This window comes from Conger conger, chromosome 8 (genome assembly GCF_963514075.1).
Source record: "Conger conger chromosome 8, fConCon1.1, whole genome shotgun sequence".
Classification (NCBI taxonomy): Eukaryota; Metazoa; Chordata; class Actinopteri; order Anguilliformes; family Congridae; genus Conger; species Conger conger.
The window spans coordinates 15,313,500-15,333,309 of NC_083767.1; the positions used below are offsets into that span (position 1 = coordinate 15,313,500).

At 39.6% G+C, this 19,810-nt stretch overlaps 3 protein-coding genes across 7 annotated transcripts in view; 1 reads left to right on the forward strand and 2 right to left on the reverse strand.

Annotated features, from left to right (window-relative positions):
- Positions 1-2,212, reverse strand: part of LOC133135026 (rap guanine nucleotide exchange factor 2-like) — a 94,486-nt gene extending 92,274 nt beyond the window's left edge. For all 4 annotated transcript variants that reach the window (XM_061251762.1, XM_061251759.1, XM_061251761.1 and 1 more), the window contains exon 1: positions 1,596-2,212. In XM_061251762.1, the coding sequence (XP_061107746.1) occupies positions 1,596-1,664 (69 nt within the window). In that variant the 5' untranslated portion in view covers positions 1,665-2,212. The remainder of the gene's footprint in view (positions 1-1,595) is intronic.
- Positions 2,213-3,206: 994 nt separating this feature from the next.
- Positions 3,207-6,900, forward strand: LOC133135144 (protein SPMIP2). Its single transcript, XM_061251936.1, has 5 exons — positions 3,207-3,273; positions 4,591-4,820; positions 5,090-5,148; positions 5,661-5,781; positions 6,829-6,900. Exons 1-5 carry the CDS (start codon positions 3,207-3,209, stop codon positions 6,898-6,900), a joined length of 549 nt encoding a protein of 182 aa, XP_061107920.1.
- A 1,792-nt stretch (positions 6,901-8,692) lies between these two features.
- Positions 8,693-18,254, reverse strand: etfdh (electron transfer flavoprotein dehydrogenase). 2 transcript variants are annotated; one of them, XM_061251647.1, is made up of 13 exons: positions 18,073-18,254; positions 17,108-17,251; positions 14,999-15,228; positions 14,566-14,647; positions 13,939-14,057; positions 13,268-13,345; positions 12,399-12,545; positions 12,101-12,241; positions 11,669-11,812; positions 11,414-11,582; positions 10,678-10,860; positions 9,803-10,024; positions 8,693-9,325 (listed from the first exon to the last, which is right to left on the reverse strand). In XM_061251647.1, the coding sequence occupies exons 1-13, from the start codon at positions 18,101-18,103 to the stop codon at positions 9,162-9,164; spliced, it is 1,854 nt and encodes a 617-aa protein (XP_061107631.1). In that variant the 5' UTR covers positions 18,104-18,254; the 3' UTR covers positions 8,693-9,161. The 2 variants fall into 2 exon arrangements, with proteins under 2 accessions (XP_061107631.1, XP_061107630.1); XM_061251646.1 differs by having other exon boundaries at positions 9,803-10,020; positions 10,674-10,860.
- Between the last annotated feature and the right edge of the window lie 1,556 nt (positions 18,255-19,810).

Below are 19,810 nucleotides of genomic sequence, written 5' to 3' on the forward strand. Positions count from 1 at the left end.
GTATACAATCAGTTTTCTGCACTTTTAATATTTGTGTCTACTAAAATGCTGTGCCTTCTCAATGTCTTGGAGCCGGGCCACAGAGGTCTCCATAATTATACAAGATAATACTGGATCTAAACACACAGAATTGGTACTGAGACAACAGAGCTAAAAGCAGCCAAGACAATGGCGTGCCAAAGGCATACAGGTTTAAAGGACCATTAAACACAATCACTGGGAAATGCAAAGATGAAGTCATTCAGACGTTAATCTATTACTGCATCTTGTCCAAAGTGAAATGCATTAATTAGGTATTTGGGCTTCATTAGTGATTGCAACAGCAGTAGCTCTCATTTTCTGCATATTTATCAGTTTGTTAGCACAAATTTGCAGAATTTTGCATTCCTCCAAGGTAACTTTACTCATTTGCATTTAAGAAATGAATCTGGTTCAATTTACTCCACACTAATGAGAAACTAAACAACCCATTGAGGAAGACAATTGAGCAAAACTCAATTAAGAACAATTATTGGCTTAAATAAATGCTGATTGTCATATCCATGAGGAAAAAAAGCCTTACCCTTACTATTTTTAAGATATATAATATTAATTTTGTTCTACTGGAGAAAGACAAAAATAGACACTAATATAGATAATACCAATAGGCTTAAGCTACATCTACATTATAGAAAAGAGGATGAGAAAGGTTTCCTAGAACAGTTGCAATGACTGCCACTCAATAAATAAAAGGCTATTCTTACACATTCAAAGATTTACATCAGTTTAACACACAAGAAAATCTCACACATATATCAAAGTGACGTCAGTCTATTGTGGACCTAAAATCCTGTTCTTACTGAAATTTGAACATGTTGCATTCTGCCATGGCAACATATTAAATCATCTCTCTCACCGGGTCTGCCAAAAACTAGGCTACAAGTAAAAATCGGCCTAGTTACCATTCAATATTGCATTGCCCCAATAGCTGGCATGAATGTGTCATACTGTCACGCTGTAGTTGTAACATGTTGCACGGACACGGTCCTCTGGAACGCGCCACTGCGTCAGTTTGCTAAGATTTTTTGTAGTAGACTAGGTCAATGTAACTACATCTAACCATTAAAAGCATGAACGTAGGATGAAGCTAGGATAACAGACATGCAGAATTACTCATTGCGTGCGGTCAAAAACAACATGCCAGACAGGTAGCTATCCTAGCTAATTCTGACAATGACAGTAGGCTCATTATGCTTTGGAACATATATTGATTGCAGTCATATATCATACAGGTCAGTGGTTGCAATCCCCAAAATGTGGGCGAACCGATTTTCTACGAAGTTCATTATGTCAACGGTGCTTCAAGTTTGGATTAGTCAGCTAAAAGTTGGCTGAGGCTAACGGTATCATTCAGCATCATTCCGCATCATCATGAACAATAGCGTTGCAGAGAGCTAGAACATGAAATCTCAAACACCAATGCAAATAATTACTCGGCCTGTTGACAGCAGTTCTATTCAAATTGTCACTTTCAAAGAAAGAAAGAAGATACAATACAGCATTCTGGCTAAAGTTAACTTATAGGTATACTAATAGAAGAAACTTGTGTTGCAGACCTGTTGCGTTCTTTCGGCCGGGTCCATCATCACCGCCTGTCTGAAATTATTATCCACGTAGGACGCCATTCTTCTTTGGAGAAAATACAGATCCGGTCGTAAATTCTACCTCCACAGCCTCAGTATTAACAAGAGAAACAGACCCCTATCGTTGTATCTAGTTCCTTATCGTTTTCAGCACAATACTTTTCCAAGTGGAGGCCAGGGTTGAGCCTCGGGGTTTATTTTCTTCAGTTCACAATCCTAAAGGACCGTTCCTTGAGATCCACCAAGTTCTCGTCTCGTTCTAGCTGCGGGCGGATAAGGACTTTCTGGCAAATACCGACAAGCCAAGCAATAAGTTATAACAGTAAAATAATTATATACAATGACTGCCTTTATTTATTCAAAGGCTGGATAAAAACGTTACACGGCATAGTAAATATTCTTCTGCATTATGCTTTAGGCTACAAGAAATTCTAGATCTCCGTCTAAAAATGCAAAGAAAAATAAACGACGTATGGTTTTCCATTCATGCGATATGCAACCTACTAAATGCATTAGACTGCAGAGATCAAGGAATGCCCATTTTTTGTTAATTAAAATAACGATGCGGTCGCCACGGCTTGCTGCTTTGTACCACCATGGTGACTGATAGAGTGGGAAGCTTATGGGCGAGTCCATTTACAATATTTGATGATGAGACAATACTACAAGATAAGAGTCTTTGTCTCCACCTACTGACAGAAACTGCAATGGCTCAAGAATTTAGGTAACTTTGAAGTTTGACAGGGCTGGTATAGCTCGGTATAGCTGAAACTTATATTGCATATACTAAATGTTTTCAAAAACATCTTCCAAAAGTTCCAATAAAACAAATGTGTTAATTTTGTATTAATTTAGCTAGTATTCTAATGCATTTTAATGAACAATGCTGGGGGGTTTACAATAGCACGTGCTTAAGTGACAGTTCAATTGCAAATGAAATAAAAAGTATGCAGCCTACTGCTCCGAACTTTTAAATTAATTTAGACTAGACTGTCTACAATCCTATATGCAAAGTTTGCATTGCAAGCTAGGCTAGACTACTAATAGCATCTGACAATGGGAACACCTTGCGCTGATAAGCCAGCATCCTGACATGAGCGGGTGGTCAAACGTTGATATTGTTTCACCGAGGTCCAGTGTTGCTTGGATATAGTGCTGTGTGTGTGTGTTAAAAATAATTTTAGATCGATCGTGGAGCTGTAACATTATACAAAATCCAATTAAGTTGAAATAATAAATTTAGTTTAGGCTACAGCCTATTTATTTAACTTATTTGTATTTTTAAAGTTGTAAATTACAAAAGTTAGTGTAAAACACATACAATTAAAAGTATAAACAAATCTTGATCTACAGTTGTTTTAGAGTGACAACCTTATCAGCTTAACCGTAGGCTAGCTACCTACCTCGTTAAATTCATGAAACTTTAATCGCAACCATGGCAACGGTAAATGACAGCAATAGGTTACTGTCACGGCACACTGCTCAAATGACCATACACGGCAGTATCTGGATTTAAGCTTCTAACTTAATGTTGGCATTGTATTTAACTCACAATCGAAAGGGATAAAACAAGGAAATACTATAATGACGGAAAATGCGTTACTTGATCGCAGGGATATGCAGTCATTTGGGAAAAGAATGCTTTTTACAGGTAACGTTAACTGCAACTAAGAACACAGTGCCACTGTTTTGAAGAAAGTGGCATTGTGGATTGGGTGGTGAGTGCTGAGGTAACGTTAGCTAACTAGCTTGATGTGTGTGATAACGTGTTCATCAATACAAACGCCATAGCCGCTTACACAACAGTACTTAGCCTACTTACTATATAAAAACACGTTCTCGGTTTTACCATAAATTATTTTTAATTAATATAACATACATGAATTAAAATATAATTTTAAGGCTGAATGTGTGTTGTCAAGTTAGCCTAAAGTACTTTTAGCTAGCTAGCTTTTATTCTTGTTATCACCATCCAGGCTCTTGTATTACATACAAGTAAATGCAGATACTTTAATTTGTTTAAAGTCTCTCGCGACCTGTTCAGAGGAATAGCCTAAGATGCCCCTTTCACTCAGATCATTTCATCCGTGAGAGAAAATGTGTAACGGTGAAAGGATGGTCGGACATTGATACTACAGCAATGATCAGAGAGCGATCCGCCATGACGTCAGTTAGTCACAATTTCTACATCGGGGTCAGACACACAAACTAACTAGGCCTATTTACATCCTTCAAATAAGCTATTTCTTTAGCGGATCACATAATCTCTGGGTTAGATCAACGTAATATACACTTTATTGGGTATTTAGTCGACTTTTGGACTTATTTATCTTGTGCTGAAATAGCCCCTTATTTGTATTCAGAGATGCTCTTCGGCATACCACTGTTGTGTGTGGTTATTTATGTTACTGTCGCCTTCTTGTCTGCTTGAACCAGTCTCACCATTCTCCTCTGACTTCTCTTATTAACAATTTGTTTTTGTTCACACACTGCTGCCACTTACTGGATGTATTATTATTATTATTTTTTTGGTTTTCATTCTCTGGGCTCTTGCGTGTGAAAATGCCCAAAGATCACAAGTTTCTGAGATGCTCAAACCACCCTGTCTGGCAGCAACAATCATTCCATCATCAAAGTCACTTAGATCACATCTGTTTCCCATTCTGATGTTTTGTCTGAACAACAACTGGGTCACTGTGTATTTCACCATGTTTTTATACAGTTCATACATTTGGGAAAATAAATTGAATATAGGCCCCTGGGGAAGCTGCTCCTGCAGCCTACTTTTTTAGCATTATCAAACATAGGTATCCTTGTGTTGTGACTGCACTTCTGCCTTTTACAGTTACAGTAGGCTAACATAACAGTGGACTGCTAGCAACATGTAGTGGACGATTGTCGGCCACTCAGTGTTTATGTTACAGAATTGAGAACAAAGCCAAATGAAAACGGTGTTTAATGACTACAGGTCCTGATGGAATCGGTGACTACAGACCGAGATCGGTCCACTCCACTCGGTACATCGGCGAGGGCCCTATGCCTCAGGGCGAGACAGGAGATCTGAACTACTTGTGCCGCCCAGCCACTGGCGCCCCTCCTCCTAAACCCAAACAGTGTTACGTTGGGGCAGTGGGATGGGGGCTGCAGTATAGCTGGGCTCTGAACAAAAGGACCATGGAGAGCAACATGCAGATTAAGGTTGGTCTTTAAAATGAAGTTGAATGAAATGTTGTGCAACAGTCAAAATGGAAATTAATGTTGTGAAATGGTGATAAGGTGCTAACCTAATTGAAAGGTGCTAACTTAATTGAAACATTTTCTCACAGTGGCAAATTCATTTAAGGGTCTAAACATTGCCCTATAGAAATGCTCTCTTGTTCATATAATCATATAATACTTGAGGGTGTGTGTGTGTGTGTGTGTGTGTGTGATTTATTTGAATGTGGAATAATACAATTTCTCCTCAGCTGGGAGAATTCCGCTCAGCTTTAGAAGAAAGAACGATATTCACCTATCACAATCCATGGTAAGCTGTTGTAAAAATGTAGAAATATTAATTGTGTTTCCTTTGTAACACTACTTTAAATTGAGATAATCATATAATTTTACGATGGATTTAATTTATACAGTGGGAACATGATGAAATGTATAAACATATAAATCCTAAAAATAGCTTATTTGGTGACAAATTATGATTCATTAGAGCATCGATAACTTGCAGAATAATACTGCCATTGCAACTACCAATTAACTGAAAGAGTTAACTGTGCTAAGCTACAGTATATCAGCTATTCATAGTACATTGGCTGAATTACAAATTCAATTGTGGACCTATTTATGTACTTTTATTGAAACCCCTAAGATGCAGTCACATTAAATATGAAAATGTACATCAATTAGGTAGTGTGTTGAGAGGTTTGCAGGAGAGTGAATGATGGAAAAGTTTGTCAAGCACTGTTCTTCAAGTATACTGCATGTTGGATTGAATGCAGTGGTGTTCCCTTTCACACATCCATTATTTTACTCTGAATCATGTAGGCAACCGCCTCCCAGTATTATAGACAAACTGTCTGCTGGCGCCCGAGGTCGGCTTGCATGGGACCACGACATCAATGGTGAATACTTCCTTGAGCAATACAAACAATCCCTTCTCAACAAGGTAGGTCATACAAGGTTTATTTATTTATCAGCCAGTACAGAAGCAAAAGGCTACATGAAATCTCAATAGTTCCTTATGGATACAGTAAAGTCACATTTTGTGCAGAGGCAAAACATAAACTGGCCCCATGGAAAATACTGCTTGTAATTAATATGGTGATATAAAATATAATATCTTGTTAAAATTCACCTGCATTTAAAAACTACAGGTTTAAATCAGTTACATTTCATAGTAGTAAGTTAGGGAAATTGTTTTGGTACTGAGGAAAGTTCTTTGATTAGATTTCTGTTTGGATTTGTGTATTTTAGCTATAGAAATTAATGCTGGATTAAAATGACACAATTTCTGAAAAAGTACTCCAATGAACAGGGGATATTGTTAATGCTCGAGTCAAATTTAAACAAACTGTACAGTACTTTAGCCAAGGCTAAATAGAGACATCTGCTGAAAGTGGAAGGTATTGCAGGAAATGCTTGTAGTTGGTGTGTTTCAACTCTAGAGGGCGTATGTGGCACACTCAAAACACGCCACTAATTCTAGCAAGGCATAGTAAAGAGTGGTGTGAAGAATATTAACAATTAAAAAATATTTCCACAAGCTTTTTAACAAACTTATTCTTTTCTAAAATAAAAGTAGTGTATCAGTGGCTACTGATATTGTAAAAAAATATATAATAAAAAAATAAAATCAGGACAATCAGCAATAGATGCATTATGGCCATTAATGTTATGAAATATATACTCAACTTTTAATAAACTATAAACCTTTGAAGATCATGGTTGCTAGATACGACAGCTTTTAGGTCAACTAAGCAGCAGGTATACTAGTGGTAGGAAAAAGGTGAGCATTGCTGGGCTGAATGCCCTGTTCTCGTTATCATGTTTTGTTACGTTAAATGTCTTTGTTGCCAAAATAAAAGACACATTAAGGGTACATGGGCATACCACAGATATGAAATTCCTTTACTAATGTGTAAAAGAAGCAATTGTGTTAACTGCATCATTTACTCCAAGTACATTCACAATCAAACTTTTCTTCTCCCCACAGAATAAAGGCGAGGACACTTCAGAGTCGAGTGGCAGTAATATTCTGGAAATAAATCAGTACCGCAGTTTCTGAACGACAATCTGCTAGGAGAAAATGGCCATAAAATCTTTCAGTTATCTTTCAGATAAAAACATATGTATTTTAGCATGTTCAGTGTTTCACTGGTATTTATTGTTTTCCTTATTTTCATACTGTGTATTTAAGATGTTAAGTAAATAATTTATGTGAAACAGAATGCTCATTTTTGGTCATACTGTCATCAGATTTGTCCAGTGTTTTGGCTGTGGCTCCATTGTGTTTCTAAGCACGCCAGGCACTGTCAAAATAATCTGTATACACTCAAAAATAAAATCATTTCTGCAAGAAAGAAATCTTCCACTTCCACTGTGCTTCCACTTTTAGTAATAGAGTAATTCTGACACTTGGAAATCAAACCGCAAAAGGTAACCTTTCAGAAGACACCAGGATTGTGCCTGTAGTCAAAAGGGTTCAAGAATAGTTGCCATTTTATTTCGGGTACGTAACTCTCAAACTTGTGTTAAGAAAAGGGGTGATACTTAAGGCATCAATTCACTAATGAGAGTCAAATCAGAAACTAATCTAGTTTCTGTCACACACATTAATTCCTTCATTTGTATGACAGGATGTAGACTCATTGGATGACTCATATGTCTCTGTTCAAAGCATATACCTGCAAATACCTGCATGAATACAGCGAAGAGGTTGTGTTTCAGAAGAACAGAACATAACATTGTTACCAAAAGGCCTGGTGTGCTGCTAGCAGCTGATACACAAGCCTGTATGCATTAAGCACCAATAAACAGAAAGGCCAAATATCTGCACTAAATGCTGAAGAAATTTCAACACGTTTCAGTTACAATTGGTCGTGGTCACTGTGTGTAAGAGTGGTCAGTTTAACTTCCGGACTAAAGCTGGTATGATCTGAATCATTATGACAGTGTGCTACCTTTTGACAGCTACATTGGGTGGTAGCCTAATAAAGCAGGCAGCTGCTGAGCTCAGTGTACAAAATGCTCAGGTTGCAATTAGAATTTCTGCACAGTATGTCACTTTAAAACTAATCAGTTAGCCCAATAAATAGAAAGGACAGGTGGAATTATAGGTGTGGGTTTTCTAGCAACAAGTGTCTGGAAGACAGAATTCAATATTTAATGACTACTGCTTTTTGGGCCTAATTCCCATTTTTAAAGAAAAACTTGAATACGAATTATAGACATTTTCCACGCCTAACAGTGATGTTGTCCTTATTGAATCGTGTAGTCAAAACTTTTCAGCTTCATTATTGTAGAAGAATACATAGTTACCAATAAAGACATACTTGATCCCTCGTGTCGACAAATTATTCAAATTGAATGGAAATGTTCAAGTAAGCATACACAGACCAGGTGACATTTGGCCAAAAGTAATAACAATCTTTTATCTTTTATTTGGAGACTTCAACACATTAGCACAGTACTCCCTAAAAAGTATATATTATATTATAATGCAAATGGTTAGATTTAAGTTAAGTTAGTTTTAGACCAATTCAATTGTTTTTCTACATCAGCAGATATGATCATTGAAACGCCTCAATATACTGGCACACCTCAAAGCCTGTTTTCACAGAAATGACTTGCTGTACAAAAACCTACAGCCAACATAAAAACATACACCATTACTAAAAGAACTGTTGCATTGCTACATAGCGCAATACATTGATAGACTATATTTCCATCAATGTATAGTAGTGATCCACTGACTGAAAATGTTATAGGAATTGCATTTGAATTCACTCTGGGTCCATATAAATGTGTTTCTATTCAATAAATGCTTTTGCTCAGAAGAGAGAATGCACTGCAGGGGATGCCATTGTTTTAAATGTTTATTTTAAAAGACATCACCTTAGTTTAATGTCCTGGCACACAGTACTTTACCATTCTGTATATAAATAAAACACAGCTGTACAGATACTTGTGCCCGCAACAGTCCACAAATAAACATTGACCCATGAGGTACAAACTTCAAGAGATCTCAAATTCAAGGCAAGATTGGCTGGGACACCCCAATGCCTGCCAACCAAGGCCAGTTACCTACTTACAGCTTATCTTGTGTGCCATATAAAAATAACTGTTAAATTTGTTTTTCAACTATATTGTCCTACATATAGCAGATGGATAACTTCTCATTATTACATTTCATTGGTTTAAATCGAGTCTCTGATTGTGCGTTCAATGCGTTCTCACACAGTTAAATTCAGTAGGCACGTGGTGAACTTGAAGACGGATTTGTACCATTAAACACTGCCACGTATGTGCCCACGGACACCTCTGATATCACATGCCGTTGTACGCTGGTCCCCCGCTGCCCTCTGGTACCACCCAGTTAATGTTCTGGCTGGGGTCCTTGATGTCGCAGGTCTTGCAGTGAACACAGTTCTGCGCATTGATCTGCAGTCTCATGCCCTCCCCGGACTCGAGAGGAACAAACTCGTACACTCCTAGGAGGAGGAAAAGTGGAAAAAAATAAAATAAATCTAAGCTTCAGTCATTTCAATGCCATTGTGTACATTAATGACTAGTCTGGCTAATAATGCTTACTAGTTGCCCTTTCAATTAAGATGAATACTTGGGCACATATAGTCATGTAACAAAGAAAATTATCTTTCTGGAAAGCAGCTTTTTTTTTTTTTGTCAGATTTACTTGAAGGATTTGTAATAAGCACTATACTGTATAAAGACTACACAAGTACTATGTATACATCAAGCAGCATTTCTTTTTCCCAGCTATGCCTACTGGCACAAACATTAATGAATGTCATGACTATGATTTGTAGTGCTTAAAATTTTAAATTAAAATCTAAATAAGTAAATACCCCTTCATACATACAACATTTCCTCATGACTGGGTTAAATGAGGATATGTAATATAATAAGCGTCATATTTCTCACTTGACCCAAACTGAGGTGACTGGTACCTGCGGGACAGAACCTCTGCTCGGGTCCGTCATAAATGGCCAGGTTCTGGGCGACGGGCACACTGTCGTTCATGAGGGTGAGGTGCGGGGGTTGGTCGTGCTCGTGATTGGTCCCGCTCAGGGCCACGGAAGAGAGCAGGTCGAAGCTGAGCTTGCTGTCTGGCTTAGGATACTCGATCGGGGTGCAGTCCTTCGCTGGTTTCAGCTGAGCAGAGTCCCTACCTGCAGTCAAAACAACAGATACCATTAGGGGTTAGTGTATCGTGTATACTAAACACTGACCAGTTATGCTGTTGCACAATGACCGAATGACCAAATTGTTACACAAAGAATGTTTTATTAAAGTAGGCCTGTACACCAGCTTGCTAATGTAAATATCTAGTCACCCAATCAGGGGGCTGCAAGTCAATGCATGAACGCATGCAGACATGGTCAAGAGGTTCAGTTGTTGTTTAGACCACCAAAATGGGGAAGAAATGTGATCCAAGTGATGATTGGTGCCTGATTGGGTGGTTGGGTATCTCAGAAACTGCTGATCTCTTCACACACAACAGTCCCTAGAGTTTACAGAGAATTGTGCAAAAAACATCCAATAAGCTGCAGTTCTGTAGGTGAAAATGCCTTGTTAACAAGAGGTCAGACTGGTTCAAGCTGACAGGAAGGCACCAGTAACTCAAACAACCGTACATTACAACAGTGGTGTGCATCTCTGAACACACAACACATTAACCTTGAAGCGGATGGCCTACATTAGCAGAAATCCACAAAATACCTAATAAATACCGAATAAAATGGTACACTAAGTGTATGAGCTCGGGCTGCTAAGTGCCATTTTGAGGTATGAAATAAATGTGCTAAATAAATACAACACGTACCTGCATGTTTCAAGGTCCAGGGCTCTTTCCCTCTGAACATCCAGTAAAATATGCCGGTGTACACCATTCCCCCGTAAAGCCCAAAATAGTTATGAAAAGAAGGCCGGATGTTCCTCACTGCATACAGCTCTTTCCAAATCCAAGATTTTCTCAAGTTCTCTTCATATTCATGAACATGAACGCCTGTCGGAAGAAACATTAGGTCCGTACACTTAGGCTTCCAGATTTATGCCTACAGAATTGTGCGTGCTTACAGGTATGTGGGTGTTTGGGAGCAGAAGTGCGTGGGAGGAGGAGGAGGAGGAGGTTAATTGAAGTTTCATCATTTTTGATTAACACCATCAAGAGTGCCGTATTTGTCTTATTAAAACTGAGGAATTAATTCCACATGGATTATGGAATTACACAAGGCTCCATTTCAGTAAGGGGTTCAATCATTTCCATTGGATGCAAGAAAATAAAAAGTGATCTCTATTAATATAGTCATCACAGAAGTGCACTCTTTAATTATTATCAAATAAAAATGAAAAGCGGCAAAGTAAAATTCATGAATTTTAACAGACGTCTTCAGCAATGTCTACACAACTCGAGAGAAATTATTTTAATTGCAATGACGTTTAAGTGTTTATTGGAGGCATTGCTAAACTGGAACATCAGGTGTGGCGATGTTTCTTTAAAGCGTTAAAGAAGACCCTAAATAAAGAGATATGCTCTTGGGCTCCAGTCTCATATTTACCGGCGGTCTCAGACTGCAGGTCCTCATCGGTGATCTTGCTGAAGACCGCTTCGGCCGCCAGAATTCCGCTCTTCATGGCCGTGTGTGTGCCTTTGATCTTCGGAACGTTCATGAACCCAGGACTGCAGCCCATCAGCAGGCCTCCGGGAAAGGTCAGCTTCGGCAGGGACTGACGGACGGAAACAAAACATCATCCTCTGATGGGAGATGTGGGATTCGTATGAGGGGGTCTGCAGCAGTCGTGGTGAAGCCTACCTGATATCCGCCTTCGTTCAGGGCTCTGGCTCCGTAAGCTATCCTGTTTCCACCCTCCAGGGTTGGGGCCACAGAAGGGTGGTGCTTCCAGCGCTGGAACTCTCTGAAGGGGCTCAGGTAGGGGTTCTGATAGTCCAAGCCCACCTGGCAAAGCCATTCAACACAGTATTCAAGTAGGGGTTCTGATAGTCCAAACCTACCTACCATAGCCATTCAACACAGTTTTGATCCAAGTCTTCTTCACATGAGCCCAACTTCTGTTCAATAACTTTCTCTACATTTACACCTTCCATGTGAAGCAGCAAAAGTCACTACCTTGGGTTCATTTCTCAATATAGCTAGAAGTTAGCAATATAGCTCCTGTTACCATTTTTACCTAACAGGACTCTGGGCAAGAAGGGCCAGCATAGTGAATGACATCATGAGACTCACCACAAATCCTAAGGCCACCAATGGTTCCCCTTCATTTAAATGATACAGGAAAGACCCGCCATAAGTGTTTCTGTCCAGAGGCCACCCGACTGAGTGTTCAACTCTGCCTGGTCTCCATTTCTTTTCATCAATGACCCACACCTACAAAACAATTCATATATTATATAATACATATAATACAATGCAATGCATTCATTAAGCAGGATAATGCTATGCAGCACAGATATTAGATGTCAGACATACAGTTCACGAGAGAGAGATTTGTGGACTAATATTAAATGAGATCAATGATACATACCTCTTTTAGCCCAATGGCATAAGTCTGAGGTTGACAGTGCTCTCGCAGGTTGTAGTGCTTGTAGAGTTGCTTTGCTAAGTGCCCATGGCAGCCTTCACCAAAGAGAGTTACCTTAGCATGAAGCTCCATACCTCTCTCAAATATATCCTGCAAGTCAACAAAAACAAAGATGTTTTGGGACGTTAATTGCAGAGCTAATGTAAACTGAAAATATGTTTATTTATAACAAATTTGGACTAAGAAATATAAACTGAGTAACATCCATCCATCCATCCATTATCTGAACCCGCTTATCCTGATCAGGGTCGCAGGGGGGCTGGAGCCTATCCCAGCATACATTGGGCGAAAGGCAGGAATACACCCTGGACAGGTCGCCAGTCTATCGCAGGGCACACACACCATTCACTCACACACTCATACCTACGGGCAATTTAGACTCTCCAATCAGCCTAACGTGCATGTCTTTGGACTGTGGGAGGAAACCGGAGTACCCGGAGGAAACCCACGCAGACACAGGGAGAACATGCAAACTCCGCACAGAGAGGCCCCGGCCGACGGGGATTCGAACCCAGGACCTCCTTGCTGTGAGGCGGCAGTGCTACCCACTGCACCATCCGTGCCGCCACTGAGTAACATGTAAAATCAAAATATAATCAAAACATAAGTTAAAAAATATTTAATGGATATAAGTGTATGACATTCATTATTTCCTATTTTGTCAGTTAATTACACTGTGAAAGCTAGAGACAGCTGAATGTATAAGTACACTTTTGGACCAAGAAATAACAAATCATCATGCAATAAGTTCATGATAATTCGACTGAATTATTTCACAGATGGAATCTCAACAATTATTTGCAAAAGCTTACTTTAGGAGAACCATCCTTAGCTATTCCCACATCATTTGTCGCAATCCCCTTAACACTTCCATCTTCATGAAACAATACCTTGAGAACAGACAGAGGCAACAAGAAAAATATGAAATGCAAGAATCAGCACAGTTCATGGGTACAAATGACATCACCAATGTGATCATGAAGTCAGTTTCTGGAGTTGGAATCTTGGACACCTCCCAGTAGATTGAGTTTCGAATCTTGGACACCTCCCAGTAGACTGAGTTTCCAAGATGACGACAAAAGCATCACAGCTGAACAATGCATCAAAGTTTAACATTGTGTTTTTTTTGGTGACACCCATTATTCCGAGTGTAATGAGAGAGAGACTGCTAAAGTCCAAGGTGGGATTTGAACCCCAGTCCTCTTTATTTGTTGGACGAACGCATTACCAGTCAGCTAAAGACAAAATTGCCTGTAGCCAATTGTCACGGTTAGCTGCTACAAGCCTTTGCTTTCCAAGTGGCCTAGCCGAGCTAACCCTGCTACACGAACATACATGAACATGGTCAGATTGACGCTAATTATGTTGCCCTTTTATCCGAGTTCCAACCTTCTGACACGAGCAGTGAATGTACCCACAAGGCTCCAGAGAGTTCTTATAACCAGAAACCTGGAATAATGTGCTCAATGAGAGTGCTCATTACCTCCGCAGCAGCATATCCAGGATATATCTCCACTCCCAGCTCCTCTGCCTGCTCCCCCAACCATTGGACAAAATGGCCAAGCCGAACAATGTAGTTACCGTGGTTATTCATCGGAAGACCTGAAGCACATCATATCACTAGTTACAAAGGTTATTCACCTCATATCATATCGCGGCACATTATTTTGTCAATAGGGACCATTAGCCAGGGCAATCTGTGATACAGTCAGCAGTATATGACCATCTTGATGTTATACTTGAACATATCCCTCGCGACTTCATGTTCATGGTTAATGGATAACTGATACTTTACAAGTATTACACCGTGTCTGACCTATGTTCTGCAGCTATTTGACTCCACTTTGGATAAAAGCTTCTGCCAAATAAATGTAATCGTTAACAGTAAAGAAACTGGAGATGAAGTAGAGCAGTAAGTTTTTCCCATTCAGGGTACCAACCCAGAGCCCACATACATACGCAGGCGCGATGCACGCTGCATAGAACCTAGCAATTCAACTGTTAGTCTAAACTAATGAGATGCATCGCTTTACAAGTTGTAAAAGTTGGCTGAACTTTTGACGTACTACCTTAAGGAAATACTATAAAGGATTACTGTGTCACCACTCACCTGGTAGAATTGGGATTGGAATTCTGTACTTTTTTGTTAAAATTCCAAATACATCTTCTGTAACTGGCGTATTAAGAGGTGCCTAAAAACAGTAAAAGAGAATAATCTCAGTAAAAGAGAATAAGAGTCAGGTTCCCCTTTCAGCAAGTAAATGTTGAATCTAAATGAACACCATTCCGTTTGTGCAGCCAGAAAACAAAATAACTACACATTTCCATTTTAATGACTTTAATTCATATGCCGTCAGTAAACACACAATGCCAACTAGCTCAACCTTGGACAAGCGCCTTGTGTGAAAATGAATAGTGATGCATATGTTAAAGCACTAAGAAACTGCAATCTCACATATGAACAGGGAAAATGCAGGTAATCTCAAACTGAAAAGAGAATGTCAGGCTTGATTTATCAGTGTTTTTGGGAAGAAAACACTCACTCCTCTCTCTTTCCAGTCAGGGAAAAGCTCGTTGAGGGCGCTGGGCTCCAAGCAAGCACCCGACAAGGTGTGAGCACCGATCTGGGAGGCCTTCTCTACCAGGCACACGCGTAGCTCCTTCTCGTGCTCGTTGGCCAGCTGCTTCAGTCGGATGGCGGCTGACAGGCCTGCCGGGCCACCTCCCACAATCACCACATCCGCTTCATCTGCAAACCTCTCCATCTCCACTCCTGCACAAATAATAATAATACAAACCAAACCAATCCAAACCAAAAACTTTCAACTCACCTGGGTATGGCTTTATTAGAACTTAGAACCAACCTTCAGTTCCATGAAACAGTAGTCTATAGTATTATTTGCAAACAGAAAAAAAAACATTTTAATTTAGTAAGACAAGTGAATAGAGACATGTACAGTTAGGTACGGAAATATTTGGACAGTGACACAATTTTCATAATTTTGGCCCTGTACGCTACCACAATGGATTTGAAATTAAATAATCGAGATGCAATTGAAGTGCAGACTTTTAGCTTTAATTTGAGGGTATTTACATCAAAATTGGAGGAAGGGTTTAGGAATTGCAGCAATTTTCATACATAGTCCCCTCATTTCAAGGGACCTAAAGTAATTGGACAATTGACTCAAAAGCTGTTTCATGAGCAGGTGTGGGCTATTCCCTTGTTATTTCATCATCAATTAAGCAGGTAAAAGGTCTAGAGTTGATTTCAGGTGTGGCATTTTCATTTGGAAGCTGTTGCTGTGAATCCACAACATGCGGTCAAAGGAGCTCTTAATGCAAGTGAAACAGGCCATCCTTAGGCTGCGAAAAAAGAAAAAATCCATCAGAGAGATAGCAGAAACATCAGGAGTGGCCAAATCAACAGTTTGGTACATTCTGAGAAAAAAGGAACGCACTGGTGAACTCGGCAACACAAAAAGGCCCGGACGTCCACGGAAGACAACAGCGGTTGATGATCGCAGGATCCTTTCCATGGTAAAGAAGAACCCTTTCACAACATCTAGTGAAGTGAAGAAGACTCTCCAGGAAGTAGGCGTATCATTATCCAAGTCTACCATAAAGAGAAGATTTCACGAGAGCAAATACAGAGGGTTCACCACAAGGTGCAAACCATTTGCAAACCATTCATAAGCCACAAGAATAGAAAGGCCTGATTAGAGTTTGCCAGAACACATCTAAAAAAGCCAGCCCAGTTCTGGAACAGCATTCTTTGGACAGATGAAACTAAGATCAACCTGTACCAGAATGATGGGAAGAGAAAAGTATGGAGAAGGCTTGGAACGGCTCATGATCCAAAGCACACCACATCATCTGTAAAACATGGTGGAGGCAGTGTGATGGCATGGGCATGCATGGCTTCCAATGGCACTGGGTCACTAGTGTTTATTGATGATATGACAGAAGACGGAAGCAGTTGCATGAATTCTGAAGTCTATAGGAACATTCTGTCTGCTCACATTCAGCCAAATTCAGCAAAGTTGATTGGACGGCGCTTCACAGTACAGATGGACAATGACCCAAAACATACTGCGAAAGCAACCCAGGAGTTTTTCAAGGTAAAGAAGTGGAATATTCTACAATGGCCGAGTCAATCACCTGATCTCAATCCGATTGTACATGCATTCCACTTGCTTAAGACAAAACTTAAGGCAGAAAGACCTGCAAACAAACAACAACTGAAGACAGCTGCAGTCAAGGCCTGGCAAAGCATCACAAAGGAGGAAACCCAACATTTGGTGATGTCCATGGGTTCCAGACTTCAGGCAGTCATCGCCTGCAAAGGATTCTCAACAAAGTATTAAGAATGAACATTTTATTTATGATTATATTAATTTGTCCAATTACTTTAGGTCCCTTGAAATGAGGGGACTATGTATGAAAATTGTTGCAATTCCTAAACCCTTCCTTCAATTTTGATGTAAATACCCTCAAATTAAAGCTGAAAGTCTGCACTTCAATTGCATCTCGATTATTTAATTTCAAATCCATTGTGGTAGCGTACAGGGCCAAAATTATGTCACTGTCCAAATATTTCCGGACCTAACTGCATGTGCCGCGGAAATATACAGCGGTGCTGGACAGTACCCCACCTTCCCATCGCGGGTCCTTCTCCCTGGGGTAGACAGTGTAGTGCGACGTAATGCGCGGCACAGGCGCGGCCGTGGAGCACCACCTCGGTATATTCGGTAACTGATCTCTGTGCAGGGCCTTCAGAGCCCGGACGCATGTTCGTACTGCACAAAAAGAGTTTGCAGTGAAAGCCGGGAATATTGAAGCCAAACTAACCAGGAAACGAGACCGGAAGTTCCATTCTAATTGGGGTTATTTTAACAGCAGCTTCATATTGCATGCAATATATCAGCATCCATTGCCGTGGAAAACAATTCGGACATACCTATACATCAACTCTTATGAAAATGTAAACATACACGCTGTCAACACACAACAATGAACATAACTACTGAAGACAGGATTCGGCAGTTCGCTAGTTACATTTAGCCACAGGTTTTAATGTGAGGAAAATGGCAAAGAAAACGAAAGACGAGAGATTCAGAAATCCGTACTGTTAAGCCGTAACGTCAACACAGGGAGGTGACGTTAGGTGCTGCACATATGTTAGATAGTAGTATCTGGCATTAGGTAGCTAGCTGGCTAAAATCCCTAGCTAGTTACTACACTATCAGAAATATTCGTCACAGATGTGTGCACATGTATCTTCACGTGTACATATGCACAGCTGGCAGAGTTGTTCATAATTGACGATGTCCCGAAAGCACAAGGGCAGTAGTAGGTTAAGAGCGACCTACATTCGGTATGAACTTTGGCCTATATTAAGTCAGCACAACAGCAATTCCTATTCTAGAGTTTTTAATATTGTCTCTGTCATAGCGAACTAATACATAAACTGTGTAGGTTGCTAAGTAGCAAAACACCGCAACATACATTTGCTGTGCAGAGATAAAGATAAAGTAGCTAACGTTAGTTACTGTTTCTCTACTCTGGTTAAAAACATGCACACAAGTTTTCAACTGAGAAAGCATGCTTTGTTCTGTACCTTGCAGTGGATACCTGCTGGCTGGAAACATACTTGGACCCGGGTAGCTAGCAAGCTAGCGAATACTTTATTCGTACTTCTCTATTTGTAACCTCTGTTGTTGATCAGTCCACGTATTCCGTGACTTCTGCTTCGATCATTTATGCAGCCGATCCAACTACCCGCCTGGACAATTGCGACACTACAGCTGTCTGGAAAAAAAGCATTATCGCAAAGAACTATGGGAATTTGAGTTTGTAAACAGTGACCGAAACCTGTATATTTCCTTGCGTAAAACTACAATTTACAATATACGTAAATTGTCGCAATGTTGAAAACAAACATTACGAAGTTGGATTTTGAAAGAGTGGTTTATTGAATGTCACACCAGCTACCAGGCTTGTTAGGGCACAGGGTGTGTTTTCATAATATTGGGGGAGATATCTGGAATCTTTATTTTTAAATATTGTTTTTTTTTATAGAAAACAGCTTAACATTGAAATGTGTTCTCACTATAATACAATAATGTCATTATATTTATACTTTATAATATAGTACAATAATCAAAGTATGCATCAATGTAGTTTCCATAGGAAATCCCTCTATGGCTGTCACACACTTTACACAAACAGGACCCTGTATAAAACCTTCATGATATAGTAACTGACAGCTTCATGAGTATAACTACCTACATACAACATTCAAGAGCCATTATAGTAATTTGTGACACTGGGTGATGTTCAGATGCATCTTTCATATATAGCATTGACAGGAAATTGTGACTGTATACAGAATCAGAAAATAGCACATGTAAACTGATTGACATGGTTTGAAACAATGCAGGTTACATCATATGTGTATTGTGTTTTTCCTCAAAAATGTTTCTTACTATCATCAGTATGACTATGTTGACTGCACACTGCAGTAAATAAAAACATGTTTCATGTAAAAAAATATGTCCAGTGTTACCTTCTTACACTTGTGAATTGTTATTTTCTCATTCTAAAGAATTCAGAAAAACCCACCTGTCTGAAAGACTTGTTTTTTTGATACAAAACATACAGGTCATTAGGCCAGGCAGTAAGGCATCGCAATATCTGGGCCCAGAATACATAATGGTATCAGTAAACTTATTCTGCATCCTTTCGAGCATTGCTTACCTGGCAAATACAGATTCTAAGCTTGCCAACTTTTAGCCTACTTTAGACCCATTCAGATAAAAAAATAATAATACTGTAACATTTGTTGATTCACAGTATTCTGTTATTATTGTGAACTGAAAATCCTAAAAATGTTAAATAAATAAATAAATAAATAAATAAACATTAAGTGATCAAGAGCCATTGCCCTTAAATAAAATAGACACTCATTGCCATGGTTATGGCTATATACATTATGTGACATCATAGAAAGTGTTTACTTATTACTTTTCTGAAAACAGGAGAAAAATGGCAGTATTAAATATTGTTCACTGTCAGAATATGCATCAGATATACTTGAGTCATCCAGTTGAGCCACGGTGGCGCATGGCCAAAGTGACTTTGATGCAGACATCAGTTCGCTGCAGTTGCACACCGAGGACCAGGGTTTGATTTTGCTGAGTTTGGCCGGCTCACATAAGTGGCTTGCCACTCTGAGGGTGGGGGAGGACTCAGCAAGGGGGGTTAGTGAGATCGCCGCATACAACAGGGCCTCAGAATTATGGTCACAGGCAGGACGATGTGGCTTGGAGAATGCGTTCTCAGGATCACCTGATCTA

What these genes read in the sequence shown, in the direction of transcription:
- etfdh (XM_061251647.1), bottom strand. Translation starts at nt 18,103, where the DNA reads ATGTTTCCAGCCAGCAGGTATCCACTGCAAG. An exon ending in CTGACTGGAAAGAGAGAGGA is followed by an intron (nt 14,648 to 14,998) that starts GTGAGTGTTTTC and finishes TACTGTTTTTAG; the next exon opens with GCACCTCTTAATACGCCAGT. An exon ending in TCCAATCCCAATTCTACCAG is followed by an intron (nt 14,058 to 14,565) that starts GTGAGTGGTGAC and finishes GATGTGCTTCAG; the next exon opens with GTCTTCCGATGAATAACCAC.
- LOC133135144 (XM_061251936.1), top strand. Translation starts at nt 3,207, where the DNA reads ATGACGGAAAATGCGTTACTTGATCGCAGGGATATGCAGTCATTTGGG. An exon ending in AGAGCAACATGCAGATTAAG is followed by an intron (nt 4,821 to 5,089) that starts GTTGGTCTTTAA and finishes ATTTCTCCTCAG; the next exon opens with CTGGGAGAATTCCGCTCAGC. An exon ending in TTCACCTATCACAATCCATG is followed by an intron (nt 5,149 to 5,660) that starts GTAAGCTGTTGT and finishes TGAATCATGTAG; the next exon opens with GCAACCGCCTCCCAGTATTA.